The sequence below is a fragment of the Nycticebus coucang genome, chromosome 4 (assembly GCF_027406575.1).
Source record: "Nycticebus coucang isolate mNycCou1 chromosome 4, mNycCou1.pri, whole genome shotgun sequence".
Taxonomy (NCBI): Eukaryota; Metazoa; Chordata; class Mammalia; order Primates; family Lorisidae; genus Nycticebus; species Nycticebus coucang.
Window position 1 is genome coordinate 19,582,315 of NC_069783.1, and position 19,476 is coordinate 19,601,790.

A 19,476-nucleotide genomic window follows, 5' to 3' on the forward strand; every position below is an offset into this window, starting at 1 on the left:
ATTAGTAAAAGGGCAGTGAGATTTGTTAAGGCCAGAGATATGATGATTAGATAATATGTCAAGTCTGTGGAGAGCACTAATTGTAGCAAGAGATTAAAGTCTCTGTTGAAGTCACTTAAAGCTCTGAAGATTTGTTAAAGTAAATCAGAACAATGCCCCATGTCACAAGCATTATCAGCGCCCGATGAATGAACATGAAGTGTGCCACTGCTTTCTGATACTTTCACGATTGTCCTCAGGACAGTGTGGCTGTAGTTATCACACTGAGGAAGATTAAGAGTTTTGCACCTCTAATAACAAACCTACAATTACCCAATGGGGGGAGACATAGGAAATTAAATGTAACAAAAGGGAGATCCACACCAACTTAATTTATCCAAGCCACCAACCGATTGAAGCTGCTTAGTAAAATAATTCTGAACTTTTACCCAAAATAAAACTTCATGGCACTCATCTGTTAACTTGAAAATTAGTAAATTAGCATTTCCAGGATAAATGTGGCTGTCATTCAGATATGAGTAGTTAGATGTCCTCTCCCTTTTCTTACAGTTTCAGAAGAGAGATGCTTTCTACTAGGGTTAGATGTAAGTGTATTGGCTCTTAGATGAAGTTAGCCACTTTCTGGCAGGCAGAATGACCAAGAATAGTCTCTCTATACTCAGAGCAATATAAGGCTGCTGTAAATTGCACTGTGACATTAAGGTGTTGGTACTCAAAATGGGAAGTATCCTCTGATTTTGAGTTTGTAGTTGAGAAAGATACTGGGACAGGATTTTCAGGATTAGAGGTCTAGAATATCCGTCAATTTAAACGAGTAGGGAGAAATGGATATTTTTAAAGAAGATTTTTGATAAAATTTAATTTTAAGAACTTACTTAGGTTTAAATGTTTTTTTTTTTGAATTTGGGATCACCCTATATTCTATTTTGAACTTGCTTGTAAAATTATCATTTTTACTATATATGGGGATGTTAAATCCTATGGGATATATTTGTCTAATTGGGGGAAATATTTTATAAACTTCTCTTAAAAATATGTAAAACTCAAATGTTTTTCAAGGTTTTTGCCTAATAGAGCTTTCTTAAGGGAATGATATCATTCTTCGTAAAATAATCCCTAGACTTAAAAAAGAAATAAAAATTTGGGTGTGGACATTGTATGGGGATTGGAGTTCTTGCTCCCAATTTTTTCCCTAGAAGTTTGTTTCCTCGAGATTCTCTGACTTTGCTCCTGCCACCGTGCAGGAGCACCTTGGTCTATCCCCAAGGTCAGCTCACAAATTTAACAGCCCTAACTATTTAAAATATTGTTGCAGGGGTGATTGTACATGGAATGTTTTATGTCATTCTTAAAAATATCAAAGAGTGAGAGTGAAAGCTTAACTATTTTTGTTCTTCTAATGATGATTACTTTGATACAATATACATTATATGTGTATATATTTATATATGTAAAATATAAAATTCATTATTTAACCTGAATTTTTATTGTTTTCATTAAGTCATATGCACATAAATCATGTATACAATAATGCTTTTATGGTGTACAACGTGCTGATTTTATATACAATTTGGAATGCTTACGTCAAACTAGTTAATCTAGCTTTCACCTCATTTACTTAATTATTGTGTTAAGATATTTATACTCTATACTTAATAGATTTGACATGTGCCCTTGCAATGTGCACCACAGGTGTGGTCCCACCATTTACCTTCCCTCCATCAAGCCTCCCCCCTCTGCTCCCCCTCTGCTCCCCTCCTCTTCTCTCCTGGGCTATAGTTGTGATTTATCTTTCATATGAAAGTGTGAGTAATTATAAATTGGTTTCATAATAGTATTGTAAAATATGAAATTCATTTAAAATATTTTAATGCTCTTTTTTGTGCTTAATTCAGCACTGATTGCCTCCTTAGAATTTAGGGATAGGATTTTTTTTTTTTTTTTTTACATAATTCCTTCTGCCTAAAACTTTCTCATTACCATTATAGTCAACATCAACCTGAGAGGCTGAAGTCAGTCCACAGATTGTTTTGTAAATGTATATAACACACAACACACACATACTACATGTACATACACACATACACATAAACACACAGAGGATGTCAAAAAATGTATGCACATTTTTCAAAAGAAAGCTGCATTAAAATTATAACGCTCAAGTCATGTTTGACTTCTTCAATTTCAAGAGGTCTTAACACGTGACTTGTATTAATCTTTTGTTATCAATATATACTATTACTTTTTTAATAGTTTTATCCTTTCTTAAAATGTGTATACACTTTTGGCACCCTCTGTTGTGTGTATACACGTGTGTGTATGTAATCTCACTTCAGTTTCATTTGATTGTTCATTAGGATCCATGTAGTGTTTTAAAATTGCATAAGAAGTAAAAGAGCAACCAAATAGGAATATATACATCTGGGATGAAGTTGGAGGGAGAGAAGAAAAAAATCTTCATTCTGTTACTTCTCTACTTTAGAAACATGAGGATTTTACTGGAAGTGTCCACCTTGTTTTCTCGCATAAATTACTACCAGCAAAAGAAGTTTGTTACCTGTACAAATAGGCTGCACTTGTCTCAAATATCATAATTCCAAAAAAATTTGTTCCCATAGCATTCCCCTTAGGGACTCAGAATTGATTCATTCTACAGATATTTTGGTGTGTTTGTTGGATGCAAATCATTCCATAAATATTTATATGAAATTTGTGTTTAGAACGCAAATGAATAATATCATTCCTGACCTCAAGGAGTTTATTTCTGATAGGGGAGATGAGAAAATTACAGTGAGCTATAATAACAAAAGATGGGCTGAAATAAGTCCTGCGTTAATGTCCATTTAATATTTAAGTAGGGCAGAGTAGAATTTAGTGTCATAAATAGATTTTAATTTTACCTCAGATCAACAAAGACTTCTTTTTTTCTTCTACTCCGTGGTCATAAAGGTAAATTTATTTGCAGAAAGAACACTGTCACTTTGCCTTTAAGAGACAAAGCAATTAGATGAAGAGTTTGAATGCTTCTGTGTGCTTTGCCCTGTAGGAAGTTATCTTGTTCTCCCCACTCAAACAACAAAAGCAAACAAACAAAGGGAAACACCTGCTTATTTCACCTCTAATTGTGTTTTCTTTCATCCTGGTCCCCAAGGGCCAGATTTAGGCCACAGCTGTGCACTGTGCACCACGTGTGTTCAGAATCTGTAGAAATGCGTGCCATGGATCTGCAGAGCACACTCTAATTCTTTTTTTTCCCCCCATGGAACAGTCATGATTGAGTTTATTTTTCCACTTAATGTTTGCTGTAGGAATATGTATGCTGAAGAATAATATACACACAATTAAAGCTCTTCTTCAAAGCACGATGGGCATACTGTCACACCCCACCCCTTGCCATTCGGCAGGTACAAGGGTATGTGAAGAGTGACTCTTCCCATGGCCTACTTTTTCGGTTGAGGGCAAGAGACCTAGCTGTTTTCACAGTGATTAATCTGCAAGCGTTAACAGAGAATCACACACTTTAGAGAGAGAGTTCTTTGTAATTGTTTTTTGTGATTACTCAATCACAAAAAGTGAATATGGAAATATCATCTGGAGATCAGGACATTGCTGAGGAAGACAGAGCTATGTGACGGGGGAGGGTCAGGATTTGAATAGTCATCTTTTTTATTCTGAAGTATTTTAGATTGTGTGTGCCTGCCTGAGCTGGTATTTAGATTTTCCTCATAAAGGATTTCAAAATGTCACCAGCTTTGCCACTACAAAATCACTTGTTTCATACAGAGATACAGAGGCAACTAGTCAATTTAATGTGCATTAAAAGAGAAACATAACCTTTCAGAAGATTCTGTGGTGACTTCATGCTCATTTGCAGTTCTGTTGCTGGAGACTCCCAGCAGTATTCCGTGCTTGGGTAGAGTGCTGGACTCCAACTCTTTGCCAAGCTATAAATGTGAGTGTACTTCTTTTATTTTAAATATGCTTTATTTCTAATACAGCCTATTTTTTTCAAACAATGCCTCCATACCAAATAAATCAAGGTATAAGTAAATGGAAGCTCAAGATAATGTCAGCCCAGTTTGTGGAAGTGTTGGTTTTGTGTGGATGTAAAGAAGCAGCACCCAGTTATAATGACCAAATGATAAATTAAAAGTAAATGGCTAAGTTGACTAATGTTCCTCTTTAAAATCACCTTTAAATAAAATCATATGTGGGATACTATCCCCATGGTAGTCCAGGACACCCACTATGCCATATTTTTCTATTCCATTTTGGAATTAGAAAATTCTACTAGATTTGTTTTGTAATAGCATCACAAAAGCTTGTTTTTTTTTTTCTCTCTTTAGTTTCTGTTGTTCATTCCTGCCTTTAATCAATGGTATGTAGTCTTTGATGTATTTTTTGTAGAATTTGTTTTTAAGCTTGTTTGTTTAAATGACGGTTCGTGACTATATCAACACTGATGATTCCTGCATCATCTGCTACTTTTCCTTCTGGACTGTTCAGCAGAGTGAGGTGTCGGTGTCGCCTTGTCCTGCTCATCACCCTGCCAGCCTATTAGTGCCACTGGATCTTGTGATGAAAGTTGGAGAGTGTCTCCCTACATGAACATGAAGTTGGTAAAGGGAGACAGTGGAGCACAGACTCATTTTCCTTTTCTTAAATTATGGAAACCTGAAAGATGCAGTAGATGAGAAACCTACTTTCTCTATTAACAGACATTTCTAAGCATCAAAATAAAGTAAGTGGATTTGACTTTTGATGAGACTATGACCTGTTCAATTAAATGTGATGATGATTTAAAACATAAGCTTAAATATTTTGGCAGAAGTTTCTAGTTGACTTATAGGTGAATCATTGGAACAACCCCTTCCATTTCTTCCCTGGTCATAAAATTCCCTGAAACATGCATTGTGTAGGAAACCATTTTTAAACTGCTCATGGTAGCTGGAATATTTGCTGTGTTGCTACAGTACCCGTTTTTCAGATTTGGAAGATTTCATATCTCTGATGAGGTAGAATTTGTAACAAGGCGGTTTTAGGGAATTCTGAGACAGTAATATGTTATTACTTGTGTTTTTCTCCCTATTTATAAAGTTGGGCCCTAACAGATAATCACTGATTTAGACTACATTTACTATTGATTTTTCCATATTATGATGTTGATGATATATATTTTCATATATTATCAGTCTTGCTTTAGCCCTTTTCTGTCTGCTGACATGTCTCTATTCTCAGAAGGTTAAGGGCAGCTCTGCACAGCATCTCTTTGTACTTTTTGCTAAAAGAATGCATTTTTTTTTTTATTGTTGGGGATTCATTGAGGGTACAATAAGTCAGGTTACACTGATTGCAATTGTTAGGTAAAGTCCCTCTTGCAATCATGTCTTGCCTCCAAAGCTGTGGCACACACCAAGGCCCCACCCCCCTCCTTCCCTCTCTCTGGTTCCTTTTCCCACCCCTCCTTCCTTCTTTCTCTGCTCTTCCCTTCCCCCACTGTGACCTTAATTGTCATTAATTGTCCTCACATCAAAATTGAGTACATAGGATTCATGCTTCTCCATTCTTGTGATGCTTTACTAAGAATAATGTCTTCCACTTCCATCCAGGTTAATATAAAGGATGTAAAGTCTCCATTTTTTTTAGTGGCTGAATAGTATTCCATGGTATACATATACCACAGCTTCTTAATCCATTCCTGGGTTGGTAGGCATTTAGGCTGTTTCCACATTTTGGTGATTGTAAATTGAGCTGCAATAAACAGTCTAGTGCAAGTGTCCTAGTGCAAGTGTCCTTATGATAAAAGGATTTTTTTCTTTCTGGGTAGATGCCCAGTAATGGGATTGCAGGATCAAATGAGAGGTCTAACTTGAGTGCTTTGAGGTTTCTTCATACTTCCTTCCAAAAAGGTTGTACTAGTTTGCAGTCCCACCAGCAGTATGAAAGTGTTCTCTCCACATTAACATCAGCATCTGCAGTTTTGAGATTTCGTGTTGTGGGCCATTCTCGCTGGGGTTAGATGGTATCTCAGGGTGATTTTGATTTGCCTTTCACTAATAGATAGGGATGATGAACATTTTTTCATATGTTTGTTAGCCATTCGTCTGTCTTCTTTAGAGAAGGTTCTATTCATGTCCCTTGCCCAGTGATATATGGGATTGTTGGCTTTTTTTTTCATGTGGATTAATTTGAGTTCTCTGTAGATCCTAGTTATCAAGCTTTTGTGTGATTCAAAATAAGTAAATAATCCTTTATCATTGTGTAGGTTGTCTATTTGCTTTGGTTGTTGTCTCATTAGCTGTACAGAAGCTTTTCAGTTTAATTAAGTTCCATTTGTTTATTTTTTTTCTTGTTGCAATTGCCATGGCAGTCTTCTTCATGAAGTCTTTCCCTAGGTCAATGTCTTCCAGTGTTTTTCCTATGCTTTCTTTGAGGATTTTTATTGTTTCATGATTAAATTTAAGTCCTTTATCCATCTTGAATCAATTTTTGTGAGTGGAGAAAGGTGTGGGTCCAGTTTCAGTCATTTGCATGTGGATATCCAGTTCTCCCAACACCATTTATTGAATAGGGAGTCTTTCCCCCAAGGTATGTTCTTGTTTGGTTTATTGAAGATTAGGTGGTTGTAAGATGTTAGTTTCCTTTCCTGGTTTTCTATTCGATTTCAAGTGTCTATGTCTCTATTTTTGTGCCAGTACCATGCTGTCTTGACCACTATGGCTTTGTAGTAGAGCCTAAAATCTGGTATGCTGATGCCCCCAGCAGATCAATGAAAGTGAAAACAAAAGAATCATTCAGGGAATTAAGGAAACAAGGAGTTGGTTTTTTTAATAAACAAAATAGATAAACCTTTGGCCATAATAACTAAGAAATAGAAAAGTAAAATCTCTAGGAGCCTCAATCAGAAATGATAAAGGGGAAATAACAATTGATGCTATAGAGATAAAACAGATCATCTCTGAATACTACCAGAAACTCTATGCCTAGAAATTTGACAATGTGAAGGAAATGGATCAATATTTGGAATCACACCCTCTCCCTAGACTTAGCCAGGAAGAAATAGAGCTCATGAACAGACCAATTTCAAGCACTGAGATTAAAGAAACAATAAAAAAAAAACTTCCAACAAAGAAAATGCCCTGGTCCAGATGGCTTCACATAAGAATTCTATCAAACCTTCAAGGAGGAACTTTTTATTCCTGTACTGCAGAAATTATTCCAAAAAATTGAGGATGAAGGAATCTTCCCTAACATTTTCTATGAAGCAAACATCACCCTGATACCAAAACCAGGAAAAGACCTAACTAAAAAGGAGAATTTCAGATGAATTTCACTCATAACTATAGATGCAAAAATTCTCAATAAAATCCTAGCCAATAGATTACAGCTTATCATTAAAAAAGTCATATATCATGATCAAGTAGGTTTCATCCCAGGGATGCATTGTGTTTAACATACGCAAGTCCATAAACATTATCCACCATATTAACAGGGGCAAAAATAAAGACCATATGATCCTCTCAATAGATGCAGAAAAAGCATTTGATAAAATCCAGCATCCTTGTCTAACTAGAACACTGAAGAGTATAGGCGTACGTGGTACATTTCTGAAACTGATTGAAGCTATCTATGACAAACCCACAGCTAATATTTTACTGGTGTAAAACTGAAAGCTTTTCCTCTTAGAACTAGAACCAGACAAAGTTGTCCTCTGTCACCATTACTATTCGACATAGTGCTGGAAGTTCTAGCCAATACAATTAGGCAAGACAAGGAAATAAAGGGAATCCAAATGGAAGCAGAAGAGGTCAAACTCTCCCTTTTTGCTGATGACATGATCTTATACTTCAGAGAATCACAAAGACTCAACCAGAAGACTCCTGGAAGTCATCAAAAAATACAGTAATGTCTCAGGATGTAAAATCAACGTCCACAAATCAGTAGTCTTTGTATATGCCAATAACAGCCAAGATGAGAAGCTAATTAATGACACAACTCCTTTCACTATAGTTTCATAGAAAATGAAGTACCTTTTAAAGATCTTGAAAAAATAATACTTCGTTTTATATGGAATCAGAAAAAACCTCGAATAGCCAAAACATTACTCAGCAATAAAAACACGGCAGGAGGAATCACGCTACCAGACCTTAGACTGTAGTATAAATGGGTAGTAATCAAAACAGTATGGTATTGGCACAAAAACAGAGAAGTAGGTGTCTGGAATAGAATAGAGAACCAAGAGATGAATCCAGCTACTTACCGTTATTTGATCTTTGACAAGCCAATTAAAAACACTCAGTGGGGAAAAGATTCCCTATTTAACAAATGGTGCTGGGTGAACTGGCTGGCGACCTGTAGAAGATTGAAACTGGACCCACACCTTTCACCATTAACTAAGATAGACTCTCACTGGATAAAAGATTTAAACTTAAGACATGAAACTACAAAAATACTTGAAGAAAGTGTAGGGAAAACTCTTGAAGGAATAGGCCTGTGTGAATATTTTATGAGGAGGACTCCCCAGGCAATTGAAGCAGTATCAAAAATACAGTACTGGGATCAAACTAAAAAGCTTCTGCACAGCCAAGAACATAGTGAGTAAAGCAAGCAGACAGCCCTCAGAATGGGAGAAAATATTTGCAGGTTATACCTCTGATAAAGGTTTAATAACCAGAATCCACAGAGACCTGAAACGTATTAGCAAGAAAAGAACACATGATCCCATCTCAGGGTGGGAAAGGGACTTGAAGAGAAACTTTTCTGAAGAAGACAGACGCACGATCTACAAACACATGAAAAAAAGCTCTTTATCCTTAATCATTAGAGAAATGCAAATCAAAACTACTTTGAGATATCACCTAACCCCACTAAGAGTAGCCCACATAACAAAATCCCCAAACCAGAGATGGTGTGGATGCGGAGAAAAGGGCACACTTCTACACTGTTGGTGGGATTGCACACTAATACGTTCCCTCTGGAAGGATGTTTGGAGAATACTTAGAGACCTAAAAATAGACCTGCCATTCGATCCTATAATTCCTTTACTAGGTTTACACCCAGAAGACCAAAAATCACAATATAACAAAGACATCTGTACCAGAATGTTTATTGCAGCCCAATTCATAATTGCTAAGTCATGGAAGAAGCCCAAGTGCCCATCAACCCACGAATGGACGAGCAAATTGTGGTACATGTATATCATGGAATATTATGCAGCCTTAAAGAAAGATGGAGACTTTACCTCTTTCATGTTTACATGGATGGAGCTGGAACATATTCTTCTTAGCAAAGTATCTCAAGAATGGAAGAAAAAGTATCCAATGTACTCAGCTCTACTATGAAGCTAAATTATAGCTTTCACATGAAGGCTATAACCCAACTATAGCACAAGACTATGAGGAAAGGGCCAAGGAAGGGGAAGGGAGAGGGGAGGTTAGGGTGGATGGAGGATAATGGGTGGGGCCACACCTATGGTGCATCTTAGAATGGGTACAGGCAAAACTTACTAAAGGCAGAATACAAATGTCTACATACAATAACTAAGAAAATGCCATGAAGGCTACGTTGAACAGTTTGATGAGAATATTTCAGATTGTATGTGAAACCAGCACATCGTACCCCTTGATTGCACTGATGTACATAGCTATGATTTAACAAAATAAAAAAAGAAAGAAAGGAAAAAAAGAATATCTCTTGAAAAAAAGAAAATGAAATGCCTAGGAATATACCTAACAAAGGAGGTGAAGAACCTCTATAAAGAAAATTATGAAATCCTCGGAAAGGAAATAGCAGAAGATATTAACAAATGGAAGAACATACCATGCTCATGGTTCAGAAGAATCAACATTGTTAAAATGTCTATACTTCCCAAAGCAATCTACCTATTCAATGCCATCCCCATTAAGATACCAAGATCGTACTTTCAAGATTTGGAAAAAACGATTCTGTGTTTTGTATGGAACCAGAAAAAACGCCGTATAGCTAAGGCAGTTCTTAGTAATAAAAATAAAAAAAAGAATGTCTTTTGATAAACAGGTTGATCAAGAATTTTTCCTTTATTTTTAGTGATTTTCCTTTAAATTTAGTGATCTGCCTGTTTAGTAGGATATACTTTTATAGTTGTGGGGAATTGAACATGCTGAGTTCATTCCTCAGATTCTTTTGAAAAACAGTTATAAAAAGCAAACCATATTGAACATTTTAACAATTCTTTTTTGATTCAGAAAGTTTTATGACTAATATAAAAATTAAGGTTCAGTCCCTACCATACATTTGATTTCCCTTAACCCTGTTTATTTTTTCTTATTGAGTGGGTGGGTTGGGTTGGAAGAAAAGAAAAATGTACTCGTTTAAGTAGAGATTCTGAATAAAGAATATTGCTGGCACTGACTCTATTCAGCTTTGAGGTTTCAACATTCACAGCTTATTTCAGTGGTACATTTAATTAATATGTGGTAGGTCTTCCTGGAAGGAGAGAAAGCATTTTGTAAGGTCAGTGCTGTTTTGTCAGACACTTTGTAGCAAAAGTTTATAGTATGGCTAGAGAAGAAAAAGTTCTACTAACCTTATCTTTTCTTAATTGTGCATATATTTTGGCAGTTTTCCTGGAAGTTGCTAGCTTATGTTAAAGAATTTTAGAATTATAAAAAACCTCTCAGATTGGGCAGCGCCTGTTGCCTCAGTGTGTAGGGCACAGGCCCCATATACCAAGAGTGGCGAGTTCCAACCCGCCCTGGCCAAACTGCAACAAAAAAATAGCTGGCGTTATGTTGGGCACCTGTATTCCTAGCTACCCGGTGATGCAGGACAAGGTGGCAACATGACCTGCTGCCTTAGCCCTGCAGGTGTTGATGCTCCTGCGGCTGGAGGAACCAGCTTGCTGGATGGGCGGACACCTGTGGGGAAATGGGAGAGGCTGGCGCCTTGCTGTCTCCAACACATGCACTTCTGACTGGTGGATTTCATGTCAGTTTCCAAGGCCTAAGAGTTCATTGGACAGCTGGCTGTAACTGACAAGACCCAGGCCTTAGCAGAACAGTCCCCCACCCCACTATATAAACCCCTGAGCAGAGACCCTGAAGAGAGATCAGGAGAGCTTGTTCCCCTCTTGGGTTCTCTATGTGGGGGTTTGGATTTTGTAGTTGTTGTAATTTTTGGTTTCTGTTAATAAATCTTGACTTTCCATTGGTCCTGTGGTCACCGAGCAAGCCAGGAGAGAAGACAAAATTCCAGTAACACCTGGAGGCTGAGGCAAGAGAATCACCTAAGCCCAAGAGCTGGAGATTGCTGTGAGCTGTGACGCTACAGCATACTACTTTGTCTACTGAGGGCGACAAAGTGAGACTCTGTCTCTAAAAATAAAATAAAATTAAAAAAAAAATCCTCTCAGATTTATTGTTTAAATAATTCAAAAAATTATTTTTTTCTATGACTTAATTAAAACCAGTAAAAAAGATATTCATGTTCATGTTATCCTACTTGAGAAACAAAGCACACCAATAACTTTGAACGCCTTTGTCTGCTCTGCCCCAAGTAACCAGACTCCTGATTTGACTGATTACCATTCTAATGCTTTTCTGTACAGTCTTACTACATTTGTGTCTAATGCTCATAATGTGGTTTTTAATTTTGCATTTTTCAGCTTTTATATGACATTTTTCATTGAATACTGTATTATACAGTTCAGCCATTTTAATGAACTTAGCTGTGCTTAATTCATTTCGTGATATTGATCATTTATGTCTTCTCTGTTTTTATCAGTCTGCTTAAAGGGTTATCAATTTCATTGATCTTTTTCAACAATTAGCTTTTGGTTTCCTTCCTTTTCTCCATTGTTTGCTTTTCAACGCTAGCGATTTCTGATCTTATCTTTATTATTTCTTCTCTTTTGCTTGTTTTGGTTTTCTCTTGCTTTCCTTATTTTTAATGTCATGATTCAGATAACTGATTTGAAATTTATTTTATATGAATAGGCACTGCTGTACATTTCTTTCTCATCCCTGCTTTTTCTGTTTCATACCTTTTGTTACATTATATTTTTATTCTATTTAAACATTTCTACTTTTCCCTGTGATTTCCTATGTCACCACTGAGTTATGTATAAACATATTTTTAATTTCCATATGCTTGGAAGTTTTTCAGTATCTCTCTGTTACTAATTTATTGCTTAAGTCCTTTGCAATCATAGAACATACTTCGATGGTTTTGAACCTTTAAATTTATTATGATTTGTTTTATAGCCCAGAATATATTCTATCTTGTTCAGAGTTCCATGTGTACTGACAGAGAATATGTATTCTGTTATTGTTCAGTGGAGTGTTCTATAAATATCAACTAGGTTAAATTGGTGATAGAGTTTTTCAGGTTTCCTGCAGCCTTACTGATGTTTTATTTTCTATCTTTATCAGAGAGAACTAGTGAAGTTTCCAATGATAGTTGTGGATTTCTCTATCCTTTTAGTTCTGTCACTTTTTGCTTCATGTATTTTGAAGCTGTGAACTAAAATAAGATCTTAAGCCCCCTGCTGGCTGAATGGACTCCCTCTTGGCCAAGGAGACCCCACCATAAAAGAGCCCTAAAGCTGAGTTACCAGCCACAAGGAGAAGGGAGGACAGATGCTGCTGGTTGTGCCCTGGCTTTTGAAGTTATTCTTTTGTAACAATGAGATATAAAATCATTAACCAGCATAAAGCCATGTGAAACAAAGGTTAAACCATACTTAACAGATCACTTGAGTCTTAGTATGTGTCTAGAGGTTTCTTTCTCATTAACAGATTTCCTTATCCTGAAACATTTCAAGCCTCTACCAGGTTCTCAACTTTCCTAATGCCACAATGTATTTTCACTGTTACAAAGGGGTCGTGACCCACAGGTTGAGAACCGTTGCAAAGCTTCATTTCTTTAATGAATTACAAATCAAAGAACCTTTAAACCCATCTACAACCTGAAATCTCTTGCTCTGAGAGGTCCTGCCTTTTTGGGCCAAACCAATGTGCACCTTCCATGTATTGATTTATGACTTTATGAGTAATTCTCATGTTTCTGAAATGTATAAAACCAAACTGTAACCCAACCAGGGTGAGACCACTTGCTCATGGATTCATAGGCATGGCTCTCTAGGCCATGGTTATACATAATCAACTCAGAATAAGCCTCTTTGAATTATTTTATAGACTATTGGGTTCTTTTCCATTGGCAAAGCTCTATTCTTGGGTACAAATGCATTGAGCATTGTTATACCCTCTTGATGAATCATCTCCTTTTAATGTAACGTAATATCATTAAACCTAATAATGTTAAACCCTAAATCTAGTGATGTTCCTAGGTAAGGGCTCTACTTTGTCTTCCAAAAGGGACTCCTGCTTTATTTTGATAAACATTTCCATGTATTTTTTTTAACTATCCATTTACTTTTAAGTGCTCTGTGTTTTCATAATTAAAGTTGATTTCTGGTCTTGCTTTTCTTATCTAATTTAGACTCTCTGCTTTTTAATTGGCTTGTTTAAACCATCTATACTTACATATTTTTAATATTGGCAAGATTTAAAATTTACTGTTTTTCAAATTATTTTTTATTCATGCTATCTCTTCTTTCCTTTTTCATCTTTTTCTGCTTTCTTTTGCACTAATTCAGTGTTCATTATTAATCTAATTTATCTCTACTCTTAGATTGTCAATTATATTTATGTATTTACTTTTTATAGTGATTGCTCTAGAATTTGCAATATGTTTTTTACATTGGATCATATGTTTTTTCATATTCTTATTTTACCTTGTATTTAAAAATTTATTTAAAGGAACTTCTTAGGTTTTATCAAATATCATCTTGGTAGATAGTGATTTGATTATATTGTGTGCTTACTTTTTCTGGAGAAAATAAATTAATTTGATTGATTTTGTAAAGCGAACCTCTTCCATTGTATTGTATATATTCTTTTCTAATTTGCTTCTTTCATTCAACATTTTGTTTCTGAGATTTAACAAATTGATGTATGAAGTTTTATTTACTTCAGTTACTTAATAATATTCTTCATATGAATAAGCTACAGTTTATGTATTTATTTCTCTACTTCTGGACAATTTTTTCTCACATTTTTTGCTAGTATAATCAGAAATACAGCGATTTTTTTATATATATCTCCTTATACTTATTATTGTTTTGTTGAATGGAAGTGCAAATAGTGGACATCTTCATTCTATAAGTGCAAACTAGATCAAGTAGGTTGGTTGACTGTTTTGTTCATATCTCTGTATCCTAAATGATAATCTGTCTGTTATCACAAACATTAATGCCCTTAATTAGAGAGATTTATAATGAAGCAAAAAAACAAAAACAAAAAGCAGCACAAACTCTAATAACCTAGAAAGGATAAATAAACAAATTATATCTGGACTCTGAGATCAATAATTGGTAGAACACATAGACAGGAAATTAGTAAGGATAGAAAAGACTTGAAGAATACTATCAGCCAACGTGACTGGGTTGACATTTATAGAAAACTCCATCCAATAGCAGCATAATATATATTATTATTAAGTGCACATGCAATATTCACCGAAACAGACCATATTCCAGGCCACAAAAGAATTAATGTTATACCAAGTTCTTTTTTCTTTCTTTCTTTCTTTTTTGTTTTTTTGTTGCAGTTTTGGCCCGGGCCAAGCTTGAACCTGCCACCGCCTAGTATATGGGGCCGGTGCCCTACTTACTCCTTGAGCCACAGGTGCCGCCCCCAAGTTATTTTTTCTTACTACAGTTGAATTAAAACTACTGATTATGATCAATAACAGAAAGACATTTGGAAAAATTCCCAATACTTGAAAAAAACAGTTCACTAGCAGGCTATCCAGGGATTAAAAAGGAAGTTATACGACTATTAAAACATTGCTTTTTCTTTTTCAAAAAAATCTTTGCTGTGTTCTCTCACAAGACTTTCAGAATCAAGCAGTTTCTGGCCAAGAAACAAAAACAAAATCATCCCATTCCCCAGTGGATTCGAATGAAAACTGGTAATAAAATCAGGTACAACTCAAAGAGGAGACACTGGAGTAGAACCAAGCTGGGTCTATAAGGAATTGCACATGAGACGGCCCACTCTTATGCTGTATCTTGGTCACTGTCATCATATCAAGCTGAAAATGTCATCAGTTGGACAGTTGGCCATGTTTCATTAGGAAAATGAGTTTTCTCTTTGTTTATGTGCTCTTCACTAAAAGCTGATACAGTAATAAATATGTGAGACCTTTAAAAAATATTTTCTTAAATGAAAATGAAAGTAAAACATCTCAAAATTTGTGGGGTATAGCTAATGCAGTTATTAGAGGTAAATCTATAGCATTAACTATTGATTTTAGAAAGATGTGGGTCTCAAATCAATGACTTAAACTTCTTCCATAAGGAACCAAAAGGAACAAATATAATATATAACTCAAAGGAAGCTGAAGTAAGGAATTAATGTGAAAGCAAAAATAAATGGACATGAAAGCAGTAAAACAAGAAAGAATATCAATACAAATTAAAGCTGGTATTTGAAAGAGAGGAAAAAAAACAGAGAAAATACCTCTATTTAGATTAGAAATAAAATAAGGAATACTAGTGTAGCTCTTTCAGACATTGAAAAAGACAATAAGGGAATATTATGAGAAAAATTTATATTTAAATTTGACAACTTGGATGAAATTGTGATTTCCTTGAAAAACACAAATGACAAGAATATCTTCAAGAAGAAATAGATAATTGGAATAGATTATCCATTAGTTAAATTTGTGCTCATAATTGAAAAATTCTAATGGTGTGAAAATCCATGCCCAGACAATTTCATTGGCAAATTCTAACACTTAAGACAGAAATAATGAGTTTTATAAAAACTCCTCCACAGAAAGTAGAAGAGGAAAGAACACTTTCTATGCTATTTTTCAGTGACCAGCATTACCCTAGTACTAAAGCCTGATCAAAGCATTACAAGATAATTAAGCTATAGCCTAATATCCCTCATGCACATGTGCTGAAATTATCATCAAAATGTGTACTGTCATTTTAGCAAGTGTCTGCTGTCATTCTCACAAACTATTTACTGTCATTCTAGTAAGGATTTGGGAATGCAAATTTAAACAAGAGAATTTTTAGCATGCCACATGTTAAATTTGTTTTGCTCTATTTAAAGCCTGTCTCAGATTTTGACATTTGGACTTTCAATTAAAGTCAGACCTTTTGTTGAGTTTGAGTTGATTAACCTTTTACAGTAGATAACTTTCCTTTAAATAGTGCCAAGAGACCCTCTGAGGAAAGAATCCAAAGAATACTTATTTATAGTCACAATATTATAATGCATCAGCCTTTAGTTTTTATATTTTAAATCAAAGTATTAGCTATGAAGAAACTTAAACTTGCATTCGAGTTTTTTTTACCTCTTTAACAATAAAGTAAGAGTTAAACTTAAGTTGGCATTGTGTGTATTGAGTTTGGAATTCTGAGATATTTATCTGAGACAATGCAGGGTGTCAGCTCCTCATGTTGAGGCTTAGGTATAATTCAATGTTTGACACTGCTGTTAGTTCATAATGTGTTTTGCTGGGTCACGCAAATATATTCTGGTTTTAAACCTGACACTAATTCTGGAGAGTAAATGACTCTGCAGTTTTGTCTACAGTTAACACTTATCTTAGTCATTACTCTAACCCATAAGGTGCCTTTGTGACCAGCCCTTTCAGTTTGTCCAGTACTAATGGACCTCTCAGGACATGCAACTTTCAGTAATGGATCTGGGAAAGACCTGAGTAAACTGGGATGATTTGCTCATACATGTCATCCTATGTTTGTCGTTGTTTAGATTTTAACGTCTTTGGCAATAATGAACACATTCTCTTCTGTGTGGTAGATAAAAAACAAATTTTATTTGAGTCATTGAATATATAGCTCTACCCTCAAGATTTTTCAAATGTAGTCAAAATCACTTTCATATTGCTGGTGGCATGCGTTTCAGTTGCTAAAAATCATTCATCAGACACCAAACTTGTGGATGCTTTGTGGGCATGACTGTGATCATGTGTTTTCTCTGATAATGGATATCCTGTGTGACATAGTTTCTGGGGTAGGAGAAAACACAAAGCATATACATTCTTGAGGTTTTGTTTGTTGTCATTTTTCTTTTCTGGTAGGAAAATGATACCAACAGAACTCTTAGTAATGGAAAAATAAATATAGGTGTCTCTAATCATTGAAGATACCAATAATGGCTTCATTTCACTGTGTGCCAGAACACTTATGATATATAGTGACTATCTATTAAATTACCTATAAAAAGTAGCTCTGACCCAAAATCTTACTAAAGATGTGGAAGGTGTTTTTTGTTGTTTGCTTGCTTTTATTTTTGTTTTTGCTTTGTCTTCTAGAAAACCAGTCCAGGTGGATTTCCTAGTGTTTTTGTTCCTTTAGTCCTTTAATCTAGTAATAGTAGAGTATCAGAGCTGAAAAGGGAGAAGAGGAATAAGGATGCATTTGTAGACACAGGAGGCCTGAACCTAAAGAAAACCCATGGGTGTTCCAATCCAAGGGCTGACCTCAGACCATTGAAGGCAGGTGTTGACTCCCTTGCTCTATTTCCATTTCTAGGCAGCCCCAAACTTCCTGAGAGTTACGGGATATGCAGGGCAGACAATATTAACAGCTCAAGAGCTGACCTACTCCCACAGGCACCATGGTAAGCTTCCACCTTTCTCTAGCTTACAGCTCTTTTCCTACAGTGATATTAAAAAGTTTTATAACAAGACAACATGTATATAGAACATTATTGCTTATTATCTTCATCAACCTGGCCAGATTCAACAAGAGAATTTAGAGGGCATTAGTACCTGAAATCCTCTTAAGATCTGAAGCCTACATTAACCTTTAATAGTATAGCTCAAATTTTCTGCTTTCTGGCCTTGTTTCGTTGTTGTTGCACACCCCCTTCCAATCATGTCCAAACTTTCTACACAATTGGAATTGACTAGACCAAATGTAACCCTGTCCTTAAGCAATGTTTATATTATATGCATATAGTTTTTCTTATTGTAATGCCGTTTTAAAAAACTTTTATTTTTTAATTGACACATAATTATACATTTTTTATCAGGTCCAGTGGGATGTTTCACTACTCGTATATACTGTATAATGACCACATCAGGGTATTTAGCTTATCTATCACTTCAAACATTCATCATTTCTTTGTGATGAGAACATTCCAAATCTTCTCTTCTGGTTATTTTAAAATATGCAAGACAAAATTGTTAATTATAGTCACCCTATTATGTCATTGTTTTTATAAGGCAAAGAGTTTTCTTGCTAGAATACCTTGAAGCAGAATATGCACATTTCTCCTTGGAGAGACTCTTCTTTGGTAGGAACCTACTGTGGTCTTGACTTCCTTTCCTCATATGGTATGAAGAGGGCAAACCAGGTTCTCTTAATTGGTAGAGTCCACTGCTTTTAAGTTACGTTATAGATAACAGTAATATGATAAAGCATGATTTTCACCTTCAATAAACATAAAAATATGCATGGCTTTAAGAGTAACATTTACAGAAGAACAAGATAAAATTAAGTGGCAAACAGTGTAACCTTATGTTTAGTGTCATTAAACTTGATAGAAGCTCAGTGAAAAGTTTAGGGCAAATACGGGTTTGAGCTGGATGGATAGATTTAAGTGGTGTTGGGGTTAGAAAAACAAATATTCCGCATGCAAATAATTCTGGAAACATTAATAAGATCCCTGTGTCATTGGTAGGAGGGATTTACTGAGTGATTTCCACCAATGATGGCAGATGGGGAGGAGCGGGGGATAAGAAAGGTTGTGATGGGGTTGGGTGGGAGATAAGCACTACTTATGAGAGGCTCTGAGTGTCAAGAGCAGGATTTTGTATTCCATATGGTAGAGAACAGGAAGTAATTATAGAATTTTTGAGTAAGAAAACATCAAGTGAAAAATAGAGTTTTGTTACTGGGGAATATTTTGTGAAAAATTTTGTAAAACTTAATGTTGGATTTGTTTAATTATAAAAGTAAAAGCTTTTAATTGTGAAATTCAAACAGCAGAAACATGGAAGTCTTCTTTTCTGCTTCTCAATCCACATATATGTAGTTATGTTTAGCTAATTTGTGTACTTTCCCCCGAGTTTTCCATTTTACAAAAATATACAGATTATAGCATATGTGCATGTAGAGTTTAAACAAAATTTGGATCATAATATGCTTGAGAGGATTTTAAAGCAATTTTCTTCTATCTTTGCTAGAAGCTTTATGACGTAGATCAGTACTATAAAGGAAGTTAGAGTGTAGCAATTAGGAAAGATTGGTTGATGTAAATACCATCTCTTTAAGATGTCTGAATAGGTAATAAAGACATGCCACAAGAAAAAATTTCTCTGGGATGTGCTATTAAAAAATTTTGTTTATTATTGAGGAAAAGAAAAGTTGTTAGCATTAGATGGTAAAAATAA

General features: G+C 35.3%; 1 protein-coding gene across 1 annotated transcript; it reads left to right on the top strand.

Moving 5' to 3' along the window:
* Positions 1-4,434: 4,434 nt before the first annotated feature.
* LOC128584268 (uncharacterized) lies at positions 4,435-15,081 on the top strand. The gene is made up of 3 exons (XM_053589314.1): positions 4,435-4,584; positions 5,464-5,500; positions 14,914-15,081. The coding sequence occupies exons 1-3, from the start codon at positions 4,435-4,437 to the stop codon at positions 15,069-15,071; spliced, it is 345 nt and encodes a 114-aa protein (XP_053445289.1). The 3' UTR covers positions 15,072-15,081.
* The last annotated feature ends 4,395 nt before the right edge of the window (positions 15,082-19,476 follow it).

Bases quoted from the DNA above. Each gene is read 5' to 3' on its own strand.
- LOC128584268 (XM_053589314.1), top strand. From the start codon at position 4,435: ATGACGGTTCGTGACTATATCAACACTGATGATTCCTGCATCATCTGC. The intron at 4,585-5,463 runs GTTGGAGAGTGT...TTTCCCACCCCT, and splicing joins CACTGGATCTTGTGATGAAA to CCTTCCTTCTTTCTCTGCTC. The intron at 5,501-14,913 runs GACCTTAATTGT...AAAAAATCTTTG, and splicing joins CTCTTCCCTTCCCCCACTGT to CTGTGTTCTCTCACAAGACT.